The 13,715-nt window shown below is 63.3% G+C and overlaps 1 protein-coding gene across 2 annotated transcripts; it reads right to left on the reverse strand.

Moving 5' to 3' along the window:
* Positions 1 to 2,217: 2,217 nt before the first annotated feature.
* NEUROD4 (neuronal differentiation 4) lies at positions 2,218 to 6,603 on the reverse strand. Of its 2 annotated transcripts, none has more exons than XM_040539377.1 (2): positions 6,437 to 6,603; positions 2,218 to 3,490 (listed from the first exon to the last, which is right to left on the reverse strand). In XM_040539377.1, the coding sequence occupies exon 2, from the start codon at positions 3,479 to 3,481 to the stop codon at positions 2,486 to 2,488; it is 996 nt and encodes a 331-aa protein (XP_040395311.1). In that variant the 5' UTR covers positions 3,482 to 3,490; positions 6,437 to 6,603; the 3' UTR covers positions 2,218 to 2,485. The 2 variants fall into 2 exon arrangements, with proteins under 2 accessions (XP_040395311.1, XP_040395312.1); XM_040539378.1 differs by lacking the exon at positions 6,437 to 6,603 and adding an exon at positions 5,456 to 5,720.
* Between the last annotated feature and the right edge of the window lie 7,112 nt (positions 6,604 to 13,715).

Consider the following 13,715-nt stretch of genomic DNA (forward strand, 5'->3'; position numbering starts at 1 on the left):
CGTGCAGCAGCCGGCGTGGGGCTGGGGGGGGACGGGGAGGCACCGAGCGGCACGGGGACACGTGGCACTCAGGTCCCCATGCGAGGGGACGGCGGGGACGAGAGGCCCCAGCGGCAGCCAGGAGCTGCTCCAGGATTTGAGCACAGCTGGGCAAGGCAGGCTCCGGCGAGCAAAGCGCCGAGCGCGGGCAGGGCGATGCACGCCTTGCACGTGGCCGGGGTGAAACCAGGACGTTGGTGCGTGCACACCTGCGTGTGTGCACATTTTGGCAACCTCCTGTGTGTGCACACATGCAGCTATGTAGGGGAGAGCAAGAGGATGGCGTGCCAGCATGCAAAGTGCTGCTGTGCACGTGTGATATTTGTGTGTGAGTGCGGCTGCGGGGGGTGCGCGTGGCTGCTGGGGTGCAAGGGGAGGTCCCCATGTGCGTGTGCGAGTCCACACGTATGTTTGGGCACACGCCAACATGTGTGTGAGCATGTTTGTGACGTGCATCCCATGAAAACCAGTTGCAGATGATCGAAGTGTCAGGGACAGCGAGCGGAGCCCCAGGGCAGAGCCAGCAGCAGCTGGATGCTAAATGCCACCACCCCACGGGGGAGCCCAGTGCCACCCACCTCCTGCCACCCCTGGGGACCGTCCTGGCTCCCAGCAGCGCACGGAGCCCAGCCCCGTGGTCAGGGATCCCAGCTGGACCCCAGCGTGGGGGGGTTGGGATCAAAACTCCCCGGGTCCTTCTGGTTTCCCTGCCAGGCAGCCCGCGCCGCCACGCTGAAGACCACAGACAAGGAGATGACAGCCCCGCGGTGATGTTGCTTCAAACGAGACCACAACTTTATTTGAGCTAAAAACCCAATTCTGCTTTCTTTACAAAAGGATAAACATTTGCTCTCAGTACAAAAGGAAACAAGCCCCGGGATCCAGGGGCTGGGCAGGGACCTCCGGAGCGCAAATCATCTCCAAATTCCCAACTCTGTACAAAACACCTCAGTAAAAGAGTGAGGTTCGGCCAGCCGGGCTCGCGAGGCCAGTGGGGATTTCAAAAATAGTTGCCTGCATTTTCTTGAAAACAAAAATAGTTGCATAGCCTTTAAAAGTTATTGCTCATAGAAATACAGGGGACGAGTTGGGAGCTGCTGGGCACCATCCAAAACACGAGAAATGGCAATGTTAACTATGGAGTTCACCATTAAATATGCAACCCCTCGGCTAAAGTACTTGGTTCAGTCACCAGAAGATAGACCGCCAGGGCAGGAGGAAAATAAATTAAATAAATAATGGCTAATAAATAATCCTGGAGCAACAGCACTGCAAAAACCACACGTCTCCACAAAGCTAACTCCAACTAAGCACTTGGAAGTCAACCGGAAAATGAGGAGGTTCTTCAGCACATTCCACATTTCATGTAAAACAGAGGGAAATAAATTAGACACGCACCCCCCCCCCTCCCCAAGCAAATAATAAATAAAACAGGGAATTAAGACACGCTTCTTTTGGCAGGATGTCTTGGGAACGCGGATCGTGGTAGGTACTCTACAAACCCTAAGAAGATGCGGCCCTGTTGGCTCCTGTTTCAGCTCTCGAGTCCGGGATATTTGTGCTCTGAAAGGTCGAGCATCCTGCAGCGAGGTGCCACGATCCGTGACAGTCGCCTGCTGGTTTTGGGTCCGAGGGCTGAGGCTGAGGACCAGGGCAGCGGGGACGAGCCGAGGAGGGATCATCACGGAGATCTTGACGGGGCAGATACGGTGGCACGGGTCTCCCTCGGGTGGGAAGCAGCCCCGGGGGTCTTCTGGGGGTGGTCCACATCATTCCCACCTCTGGGGCTGGACCCTTGGCTGCTCTGGGAGGGGAACTGGACAACCCGAGGGGCCCGAGGGGCTTGGGGCTCCCACCCCGAGGAGGGAGCGAGCCGAGCTCTGGAGGCTCAGCAAATGTTTGTCCCTGGTGCTGGAGCGGGCTCGCATCAGGCGAAGCTGGAAACGTGCAGGGCGAAGCCACCTCCGTGAGCATCTCTGGGGGAGAGGGAGAGGGGAGCGGCGGCTCAGCTGTGGCTGGTGGTGGAGCTCAGCACCCAGGCTCTGCCACCCGAGCAGGATTCAGCTCCGGAGCCTGGAGCAGAAGAGCTGTGCGGACAAGAGCCCCCGTCCCCAGCTGGACGTGCATGAAAACCGAAACCCCTTTCCCACCACACCTGGAGGAGTTGTTGTGGGCATTTCACGCAGATACGGGGGTCTGCAATCCAGGTTCAGATCTCAGGAAGGGTTCTGGGGGCAGCTCTGAAACTCAGCGAGGTGGCACGGGCTGGGGGAGGACAGGAGGGCCAGCTGCACCTTGCGCAGTGACGTCCTGCAGAGATGTTCAGAGGTCTCGCACTGCCCCGGAGCAGCAATTCCCTTGCTCCGGCTGTGTCCCTTCTAGAAACAGCTCCGCAGCTCGGCCGAACTTCTCCCTGTCTCCAGAGTTCGGGTCTGACCCTGCTTTGCTACTCGTTGAAGATGGCATTGAGCTGGGGCCCGGCCACGTGGTGCGGGTAGGACTCGTAGCTCATGTCTATGGGGATCTCGTAGCGGGGCACCGCGCTTTGGAAGTGTGCTCCGTGTCCGTGTGCGCCCGCCAGGCCGACCGAGGGGTAGTGGGCCATGAAGGTGTAGGATTTATCCAGGTCTGGGGACCCGTCTTGCTTCAGGGAGAAGTTCCCGCTGATGCTGAGGGGCGGCGTCAGGGGCCCCTCGTAGGGGGGAGTGGTGCAGTCATTGGGGTGGGCTCCGAAGGACGCATCCACCAGGCTCTTGAAGGTCGGAGGCTTCAGATGCAGCAGGTGGGTTTCCATCGAACCGTAGGGCGGGCTGGGGAGCCCCGGGGACTGGTAGCTGAAGGAGTGGCTGGAAATGGCCGAGTCGCACACCGGGGACTTTTCTTCGTGCTTCTCCAGGAACAGGGTCTGCGGCCCCAGCTGCAGGCAGCCAGCCACCAGGTTGCTGGTGGGCTGCGACAAGCCCTTGCAGAGCATCTCCACAAAGCTCTTGCCTTCAGGAGTCTGCCCCGTTTCGAGCACCTCAGACAGAGCCCAGATGTAATTCCTCGCAAGCCTCAGGGTCTCGATCTTGGACAATTTCTGCGTCTTGGAGTAGCAGGGCATCACCCTCCTCAGGTTGTCCAGAGCATCGTTCAGGCCGTGCATCCGCGTGCGCTCGCGGGCATTGGCCTTCACCCGCCGAGCCCTGAATCGCTCAAGCCTCGCCTTGGTCATCTTCTTCTTCTTTGGTCCTCTTCTCTTCGGCTTTTCCCCCTCATCCTCTTCCTCCTCTTCTTCCTCGATGCTGTCGTGCTCTTCGTTCAAGCCAGGCACCAACCCGAAGGGACCTTGCCTGCCATCCTCTTCCTTCAGCTCGCCTTTGGAGCTCAGCGTTTCGTCCATCCAGGCTTGGGTGCTCAGGAGCTCCGCCATCTCCTTGGGCTTGGCGTACGTCTTCGTCATCCCTGACCTCTGCAAGAAGGGGACAAGGAGAAGTTAATGAATCCCAGCAGGGGATTCGCTCGGTGCATTAGGAACCGAGCACAAAATCATCTTCCAGAGACATCGACTGCTTTCTGTCCTCCAGTGGTGCCTATGGAATCTGTCTGTCTATCCCTACAGCAGTTTCTAGTGATTTTTGTTATGTGCCCATCGTTGTAACGTATGGCATCCAGCACAAGGCACCACAGTTATGGTTTTTCTACTAAAAGGCGTAGTTTCAGGCAATCTTTATGGGGCTGTAATCAGCTCTCAGTCCCGTAGCCGACACGTTGAGTCAGGAGCCACCGGAGCTTTTTCCTGGGGACTTCCAGTAATTTACTTTGGGGTTATTCCCACCCATGAGTTTGACTTGGAGCCTGATCTCCCCCTGGTCCAGCCCCATTCTCATGGCTTCAACCCTGATTCCACTTTGTGGGCTGCAAAAGGAAGCCTGAAAAAGTCAAGGTCCCTCTGCTGAGCCGTCCCTGGAGCTTCTCCTGCCCTAACCTGAGCACATTTGCCTGCACCTTCATTTCCCTCTGCCATAACGAGCGCAGTCCCGCTGCACAAAGCAGCCACGGTTTCATGTTAATCAGCCCCCCAGATCCTGTCACCGTGCCTGCCTCATTTAATAAAGCTTAGCATCTAAGCAGCTTTGCTGAAAGTGTGCTGTCCAAGCCCCGGCTCCACCGCCCCTGCCCACCCCACGTGGAAAATCCCACTTTTAATATGCGTGATGGGGCTCAGGGGCTGGATTAGGGTGTTAATTGCTCTGCCCAGCCACCGCATCCCGGGAGGACCATGTGGCCCCAATTAACTCTCGGGTAAAGCAATCGGAGGCGGTCAGATGCTCTGAGATCTGGCGAGTGAAGGTGGTGAAGGAACATCTTTGGGATGAATTGATGGGGCTGGCCGAGCCGGGAGGGAGCAGGGTCCAAATATCCTCTACCAGCACCCTGGGAGGACCACAGCTGAGCAAGGGCTGCACCCGCTTCGCACCAGAAAGGGCTGCAGGTCTGCTCGGACACCCCCCCAGGCCACGGTTCTGGGGCTGTGAGCCCGAGGGTTGCTTTCCCTCCACCCTCGGAGACCTGGCCCTGCACCCCTGCCCTCAGCACCCATCCCTCGCTCATCCTCTGCACCACAATTCCCTCCCAGTCTGGTGCTATCGGTGAAAAATTGCCGGGTTTGGGGCTTTGTGCAAGAGGCAGGACCAGCTGGTTCCCCCCTTCCCGGCACTTTGCAGGGCAGTATTCCCGTGGGAGGGTGTCAGGAGGTTGCCCCTTTGGAAATGATTTCCAGTTTGAGCTTGCAGGGATTTTGCTCTCACTTTTTCTCCAGACTGTAGATTTAATAAATAATTTTTAAAAAATGGGGAAAAGGTAGGCAAAAATGGAATTGGCTGATGAAGTAACTTCCCAGTTTTCCAAGGAAGATGAGGAGAGCTGGGAACCCACTGTGAGCGGGAAGCTTTTCCAGCCTGTTTAGTTCGGATACCTTTCCTTTTGGACATCTCCACCCCACAGTGTCTGAACGAACCACCAGGAACCCACTGGGAGAAAGCTAAAAACTTAATTTTCAGTTTGCGATGGCTCAGCTCTCCTGAGCTCTCCCGGTTCTCCCTTTGTGTCATGGGGCACCGGGCTCTCGTCCCAAAACAAGTAGGATCAATTCCTTTTCCTTTCCTGCAGGACCAGGAACTCGGCTTCGACCCTTTAGTGGTTTCCTTCCAGCAGACTTGATCCCCAAGAGGAGCACGGCTGGTTCGGGACAGAGACTGACTGCAGGGCTGAAGACCCTGACCCCAAACAGGACCACCCGAAGCAGAAGAAAGGGCTGGGAGCCGGATCCGGGGGAGATGCTGGCACAAGAGCCAGGCACAAAATGGGAATTCAGCTCAGAGGTGGGCAGGAGGGACAAGGCAGCCACAGGAGGACCATGAAAATTAGGATTTACCTGAGACCTCTGCACCGTGTCCTGCCTGGGAACGCAGCAGGATGTGGCCCAGCTGTACGTGGACCCGGTGGGCTCTGGCTGCCAGGGAGGTTAAAAACCCTTCAGCTACTCCTTCAGCCCCAGTATGGCCATGGGATCACTGGTGCCTTTGAGTCCTGGACCCAGGAGCTTCTCCAGCCCAGTCCCACTCCTGGTCCCAGTCCCAGTGCAATCATCAGCCAAACAGGTGCGGAGAAGAAGGGATGCGACGGATTTTTTTGGGGGGGAATAAAACTGCTCAAGGGCACCCCTGCAGCACCCACACACCCCTGGAAAAGTGGGAGGAAGCCGGGGGGTGCTGGTAGCTACCAAATCCAGCCCGTTCCTGGGATGCGGGGCTGCAGGAGAGAAGGGGGCGAGTTTTGGGTCCAGGCTGGGGGGGAGCCAGGAGCTCCCTTGGCCTCAGCTGCGGAGGCTCCCTCCCCGCTGGGCTCCTGGCCCCGGGCAGGATTCACTGGGAAAAGGCACTGGGACCCCCCCGGCCTCCCCCCTCGGGTTCTCCCCCCCCACCCCAGGACTCGAGAAACAAAAGCCGGAGGCTGGGGCATCTCCTCCATCTCCCCCCACCTCCATCCTGATCCACAGCCCGGCCCCGACCTGCTTGGGGGAAAAGTGGGAGGGGGACCGGTCCCGGTGCCACCGGCGGCGTGGGGGGCCCGATCCCGCCCCGACGGCCACGGGGAGCCTCGACCAGAGGGACCGGGGGGGAGAGAAGGACACCGGTTGGGGCTGGGGGCCGTGCGCCCCCCGCTTGCTCCCCTCGGGCTGGCGCGCAGCACCGACCCCCCCGGGGGTGGCTCCCGGTGCCCCGTACCCTTGCGACCCCCACACCGTCACAGGGCGGGGGGGGGGGGGGGGGCACGGAGCCGGGCGGGGAGCCCCGTCGGAGGGGCCGTCGGGGTCCTCCGTGTGTCCCCCGGGGGGGTCCCGGTCCGCCCTTACCTGGGCACCGCGGCGAGTCCCCGCTGTCACTTGCCCGGGCGCATGGTGGCGGCGGCACCGGGGGGGCGGGCGGCGGCACCGGGGGCGGCACCGGGAGCGGCACCGGGAGCGGCACCGGGAGCGGGCACAGCTCCGCTGTCGGGCGGTTTTGAAGCGCTCTCCGCTGCCGGCGGCTCCTGCACGGCCGCGGCTCCCCCCGGTGGCTCCTCCTTCGGGGGGAGGTGACCGAGCCCGGCTCCTCCCGCTGCCCCCCTCCCCCGGGACCCCGACGGCAACCCCCGGCACCCCGCGGGTGGGTGCTCTCCGGAGGGCTCCCGTGGACCCTGAGCATCCCTGGGTGGGTGTTTGTGGGTGAGCAGCCTGGGGTGGGGACGTGGGTGGGGTCCCCAGGGTGGGTTCTCCAGGGTGGGGTCCCCAGGGTGGGTGTCCCTAGGTGGGCTCCCTTGGAAGAGCACCCCAGGGTGGGCTTCTGTGGGTGGGCACCTCCAGATGGGTGCCTCCAGATGGGCACCCTTAAAAATGCACCCCTGAGATGAGCACCCCCAGACCAGCACCTCTGCATGAGCACCTGAAGATGGACACCCCTGGGTGGGCACCCCCAGATGGGCACCCCCAGAAGAACACCTTGGATGAGCACCCCCAGATAAGCACCACCAGATAAGCCCCCCCCGATGAGCACCCCTGGATGAGCACACCCAGACGGGCACCCCCAATTGAACAGCCCCAGATGAGCACCCCTAGATGAGCACCTCTGGATGGGCACCCTGAGATGGTCACCCCCAGAAGAACACCCTTGGATGAGCACCCCCAAATAAGCACCCCAGGATGGCACCCCTGGATGAGTACCCCCAGATAAGGACCCCAGGATGGTCACCCCTATTGGACAACCCCAAATGAGCACCCCCTGGACAAGCACCCCCGGATGAGCACCCCTGGAGGACCTCCCCAGTTTGCCCAGCACCTGGACGGACCCTGCCCAACTCTCCCCATCCAACAGGGCACGGCCATGCAGGACGTGGCAGCGACCCGAGGCCGTCCCTTTATCCCGCAGCACCCACCCGGGGCCTCACCCTTGGGTGTCACCACCCGTGGCCCTCCTCGGCCGGGTGCTGCGCTGAGCAGCGGAGCTCGGGGTGGCCCTGGGTGACGTCGGCTCTGACACAGGTGCTCGGGGTGGGCGCGGGGGGCTGCGTTTCCCTCCCGGCTGTAATGAGAGTGCGAGGGGGAGTAATTAATTGCTGGTACGGCCAGAAGGGGCCCGTCTGAGCTCGCTGCTGCTCAGACAAGAGAGAAGGGGCCCAGGGCTTCTGCCTCCAGCTCCGGACGGCGAGAGGGGCTTATGGAGAGAAAAATAAAATAATAATAAAACACAAAAACAGATTAATTAAGGAGGAGAGAGCCAGGGAGCCCTGCACGGATCTCGTCTGCCCCGGACAGGCACTGGGGCAGGGAGCACCTCCCCCAGCACCGCTTCTCCCCGCTCCCCCATTGCTCCCCAGTACAAACCATTCAGTTACTGGGCTCCTCGCTCTCCCCCTGGCCAGGGGGTGGCACCCCAAAAGCCACCCTCTGTTGCCGGGACCATTGCCCATCGCCGCTCGGGGCGCTCCGACGCGCGGAGGACCCTCCGCATTAATTGAGAGCGCTCGCCATCACGTCCTTGGCAGCCTGGGATTACGGGGAATACTAATTAATTCATTAGCGGCTTCATGGCTTACTTCCCAGCGCCGGGCTGGGCCGGGCAGGGGGAACAGCTTGCGACCAATAAATCTGCCTGTTGCCACTGCCCCGCGCCGCCGTCCCCTCCCTGACAGATGGCTCCAACAGGTTCGGCCCCACAAAAGGGACGGCGGGCACCGCCGGAGGGGGGGGGAGGGGGGGGACACGGTGACGTCCCCGTGCTCAGGGCCGCCGGTGGCCCCCCAGCGCCTGGGTGACCCTCGAGCGCAGGCCGGCCGCATTGTCTGCCGGCCCCGCTGCCTTTCAAGGCCGGCCACGTGCCGCACGCTAATCCCATTGTGCGGGGGGCTTGGCATCTGTTCGCTTATGGGGGATCACCTCCCCCCCCATACCACCCCCCCCCCCCCCCCCCCCGACAACCCCTGGGACCGCTCTCGCAAGATGTTCCCCTCGTCCCGCTCCTGTCGCCAGCGAGCCCCTGGGAGCACCGGGATGGGGTCCTCGGTGTGCATGGGGGGGGGGGGTGAGGTGGGGGGAGGGGGTGAAGCCCCCACCCCACCTTGTGCCATCCCATCCAGTCCCGGGTGGGTGCCGGGAGGGGAGGGCAGCTGCGCCGGGCATTACCATTTATATTGCACGGGGCCGTGGGGACTTTGCCTGCTGGGCGCGGGGAGGAGAGGGGCAGGGGGTGAAGAATCCGGCCCCTGGCAAAGCAGGGGGGGGTGCTAATGGTCCCTGGAGCCAACCTGTGCCCAGCTGTGCCCCCCCCCCCCCCCCCCCCGAGTCCTCCCACCCGACGTGTACTCTCACCCCCAGCGTCCCTCCTGGGGGTCCTCCATCCCTCTTCTCCTCATCCCACGTGTCCTCACCCCCCCACACACACACCCTTCCCATCCCCTGGGGGGTTTCCATCACCAGCAGCCCCCCCACACCCCCTGCAGGTCCCCCCATGTCTCTTCCCATCCCTCCCGCTGCCCACGTCTCCTTTCCCCAGGGGCTGGTGGCACGGCTTGGCACCGCGTGTCCCCGTCCTGTCCCCCTCCACCCCTGCTCGTCCCGAGCCTCAGTTTCCCTCTGAGCTCCCAGGGGGTGACTTCACCATCCCCGTGACATCTGGAGAGGAGGTGACAGGTCCTGGGCTTGTCCGCATTGCCCCCACCTTCCCCACACCACTGGGCTGCCCGCGACCCCCGTTGGGAAAGCCACGATCCCAAAGGAGCCGACCTGCGGGGCTGGAGAATTTGGGGGGACCTGGAGCAGGTCCTGCTGCTGCAGGAGGAGCTCGGGCTGGATTTGGGGGGGCTCCACCTTAACGCTGCCCCATCCCGAGCACCAGACAGGGGGCAAAGCCACCACCCAAGCGCTCAGAGCAGGATGGTGGGGGGGGCCTGGGGAGGACAAAAGCCCCGTCCCCTTGTCCCACCGGTGCGCCCAAGCCCAGGACCAGCCCCCAGCACCCCTGCCCAGCGCCCAGCTCTTCTCTCCATCCCATAATCTGATTGCTCCGGAGGGGCCGTGGCCTGGAAGGGAGGGTAATTGCCAGAGTAAATATTGTGAAAGCCCACCGCCGCCCCGGCCCCCGCTGCCCACCGCCCCGCCACCGGGGCTGGAATTCCTGGGCCCGTGCGGAAACGCAATTACCGCGTATTAACGGGGTCTAATTTAATCCCGGCAGCTGCGCCGGGGCCGCCTGATTTGCATGACATTGGGGAATGCAATTAAAGAGAAATCAGGGGCTGGGGGGCCCGGCTGGGCTGTGGCGGGGGGGGGGGGGGGGGGCAGCCCAGGCGCGGCCGGCGCTCGCTGACCCGTGTTTGTCAAATTGAGCGATGGTGGCACCGGGACGAGGTGGGGGGCGGGGGGGGGGGGGGGGGATGCTCTGCATGACAAAGGGGTCCCCCCCCCGCTGTCTTGGCCCTGGGGTGCTCCCGAGCACCCTGGTGGCCCCACGCCAGGTCCGGCTGGCCGCAGGGGTTGTCACCACGCGGTGGCTGCTGGCTGGAGGAGAAGGGACCATCCGGGGTGCTTGGGAGGCGTCAGACGCTGGGGATGCTCTCGGGGGACCGGTGGCATCCCCATCCCTCGCTGCAGGCCCCCCCCCAGCACTGGGACGAGGAGAGCCCCACGCTTGTGGGCACCCAGCCCGTCCCGATGCTGTGCAGGGCTCCGGAGATGGCCCCGGGCTGAGCTTTTCGCACGGCTCCCTGCCTCAGTTTCCCCCGAGCAGCCTCCCAGACAGCACGCAGCTGGGGGTGGGATGCTGCCCGAGCGCCCAGATGGGCCGTGGGGCACAGCTGGGCTCAGCACCCAGCCCCGCTGTCCCCCGGGGAGCACAAGGGGCTCGGGGCCAGCGCGGTTGCTGGCTCGCTCCGCTCTTGGCTCCCTGCAGGACGCCTGATGGCACAGCTGGGAAATCCCACACGCGCCGCCCGCGGCCCCGCGGAGCTGGCAGGGAACGGGCATCCCGCGCTGCTGAGCCTCGGAGAGCAGGGCTTGGGGACACCCCCGAGCTGGGGACACGGGGACGGGCAGATGTCGCACACGGGGGACTGCGAGCGGAGCCCCTGCCGTGCCGTAACCCGGTGCAATCCCGCTCAGCACCACCCCAGGACCCCAGGACCCCATTGCATGAGCCCTCTGGAAAGGAAAAGGGGCGCACTGCCAAGCACCCTGCCCAAAAAAGGGTCCCCAAAAGGCTTCCCACAAACAGGGTGCAGCCCCGAGCCGCTGATGGAGCTGGGTGCTGGGGCTAGGTGCTGGGTGCTGGGGTGAGCAGGAGCACAGGGGGCCGGGGGCTGCATCCAGCCCCGCTCCATCGCTTTCCAGCAGCTTTGGCCCTCCTGGAGCAGGGGCACAGCCCAGGCTGCAGCCAGCAGCTCCCTCACCCCTTTTTTCTCCTTTTCCTGCCCCAAAACTGCCCCGGGATGCTCAGCACAGCACCCAATCCTTCCCCTTCACGTGGTAATTTTGGTCAGGGCGCATTGCCTTGCGTGACCCCGAACGGACCCGAGCTGGACGTCAAAAAAAAAGCTCCCGGAGGAGCCTCTGAGGTGGTCACGGGCTGAGGGTGAGGGTGCTCAGCGTCACCTCCGCCTCCCTGGGGAGCAGCACCCGGTGGGGCGCAGCTGGTGGGAGCCGGGGGGTGTCCTGGCTGCAAGCTGCAGGAGAGGCCGCGGGAGGAGAACGAGGTGAAGGCAGCGGCACGGAGAATCCACAGCATGTCTCGACCCACGGGAGAGCCACGGCCCCGCAGCACGAGTGTGCCGAGCTGCAGCCGGAGCCGGACGCGCATCCCCGGGCGGGAGCTGACATCTGCTGGTAAGAAATCTCAGCAGCCTGCCAGCCCCACGGGGCTCCTCTTCCCACGCTGGGATGCTCCCCACCCCAGATCCGGGGCGCTGCTGGGCGCAGGGGTCCCCAGGCTCAGCACCCTCCGCTGCAGGAGCTGCGGGACAGCCGGGGGGGGCCGGGACGTGGGACAGCGCACGGCGTCAGTGCCCAGAAATTTGGGGTCGGCGTTGCCTTGTGCGTGGGGGCACAGCCCTGGGTGCAACCCAGCGACAGCCCCAGGGCTCCTCCCCACTCTCTGAGGCACTTCTGAGCCCTTAAAACCACCACGGTGGGAATAAAAGGACCCAGCCTGGCATCAGCGGTGGCCCTGCGCGGTGCTCCTGCCTCTTGGGACCGGATTCACCCCAGCACAGAGCCTGTCCCCACATTCCCAGGGGCCGGAGCCCCCTGCCCTGGCTGGACTCCGGAGGGCGAAGAGGAGGAGGAAGAGGAGGAGAAGGAAGAAGAGGAGGAGGAAGAGGAGGAGGAAGAGGAGGCTGCCTTGGCACAGGCGGCGACGCTGCTGCCTGGCCGGCCACCGCGGGCCCCAGATGTTGCGCTGCGGGCACGGCTCGGCGCTCTCTGCCCGCTTGGCAGCCTCCTGGCCCAGCTGCCTCCCCGAGCAGCCCCGCAGCGGCCCCCGGGAACAACCACGGCCCCCCCCCCCAAGTCCAGCTGGCCCGGACCCAGTCAGCGGCCAGGCGTGAAGATCTCCCGGTCCTGTGCGGCTCGGAGGAAAGCAGCCCCGGGGAAGAGGAGCCCGGGCCCCTCTGCGGGCACCTGGAGCCGGCCAAGGGCGATTTTCCGGGCTGCTGGAGGGCAAAGGAGGGGGACGTTGGCGGGGGGTGGCCGCGGAGCATCCCCGCTGCTGCTCCCCAAAGAGAGAGGATGGCTCATTGTGCGTTCGAGAATTTACAAGCAAATCCATTCATTAGCCGATGAGCTAATTAGAAATGGGTCCGCTAAGGGCTGCTGCTCCGTGGCTCCCAAAATCAACCCCGGCTTGGAAACCGCATCCAGGGCGCTCCTGGGGAGATGTCCTGGGCCACGTCCTGATGCTCTGCAAAGGGATGGGGGCAAAGACCCCCCCGTGCCGGGCTGTGGCCGTACCCATCACTGCTTCAGGGCCAGGAAAAGGGTGCCAGGGAGCCTCAAAGCCCTGTGCTGGGGCTGCCGGGGGTGCTGGGGGTGAATTCAGGCGAGGAGATGCAGCTCCTGCACCCTCTCGTGGTGGATGCAGGGTGGTCCCCGGCTCCAGTAACCCCCAGTGTCCCCCCAGTTCGCGCACTGGGGACATTTGGGGACAGCACCTCCCAGGCGGTGACGTCCTGCTGTCCCCAGCATTGCTCTGCCACCGGGTGCCACCAGCTCGGTGTCCCGACCCCGTCACCCCGAGCTCTCCGGGGCACCGAGGGTCCCCCACCAAGCTCCAGGCTCAGGGGCTGCGTGCCGAAAACAACTCCCTTTTTGGGGTCAATCCCCAGGTTTTTGGGACAATGCCATGCCTCGTGCAGGCACGCTCCTTTGTGCAGTATGCAAACAGGGGCCAGCCTTTCACGCCGGATTACACCGCCCGGCACAAAACCACGAGGGCTCTGTCAGCCGCCGTCTAATTGAAGCTTCGCTCCATCCCGGGCGAAATCCGTCGCTAATAACACAAAAACCCACCTCGGGGAACAATTACGCGGCGAGGAGCTGTCAGGAAGAACTTGTGCCGTCTCCCGGAGGACATCCCACTCTGCGGCAGCTCCCAGCAGCCCCGTGCCGAGCCTTCTCCCAAGGAAAAAAAAAAAAAAAAAAAAAAAAAAAAGACATGTTTTTCAAAATGAGATTTCTCTCACCTGCGGCGGCAAGCTCGGAGGTGGGAGCTGCTGCTGCTGCTTCTGCGGTTGTCGCTGCATACATTGAGCCACCCCCTGCGCCTTCCTCGGCCGGCTCAGAGCTGGGCTTTGCCACAAGAGCCCTCCTGCGTGGTGGCACGGCACACACCTTGTCCCCGTGGAAGCGTGCCCAAGCGTGAAAATCGCTCAATTCTCTCCGAAAGCTGCCCAGAAGTGCCAGGAGGGAGGCGGCGGCGGCGCGATCATCGGCACCGCTGGAGCTGGTGGTGGTAGGAGGCAGCTCCTCGAGCGGGGGCAAGACTTTGTCTGCTGCAGGCTGCTTGGCCAGGAGAGGTGTTGGTTTTTTCCCGGAAAAATTCTGCTTTGGGAAAAAATCACATATTGCTTGGCATCTCTTAGGGCATCGCAACACTGGTGAGGAAAAGGCT

This window comes from Cygnus olor, chromosome 29 (genome assembly GCF_009769625.2).
Source record: "Cygnus olor isolate bCygOlo1 chromosome 29, bCygOlo1.pri.v2, whole genome shotgun sequence".
Classification (NCBI taxonomy): Eukaryota; Metazoa; Chordata; class Aves; order Anseriformes; family Anatidae; genus Cygnus; species Cygnus olor.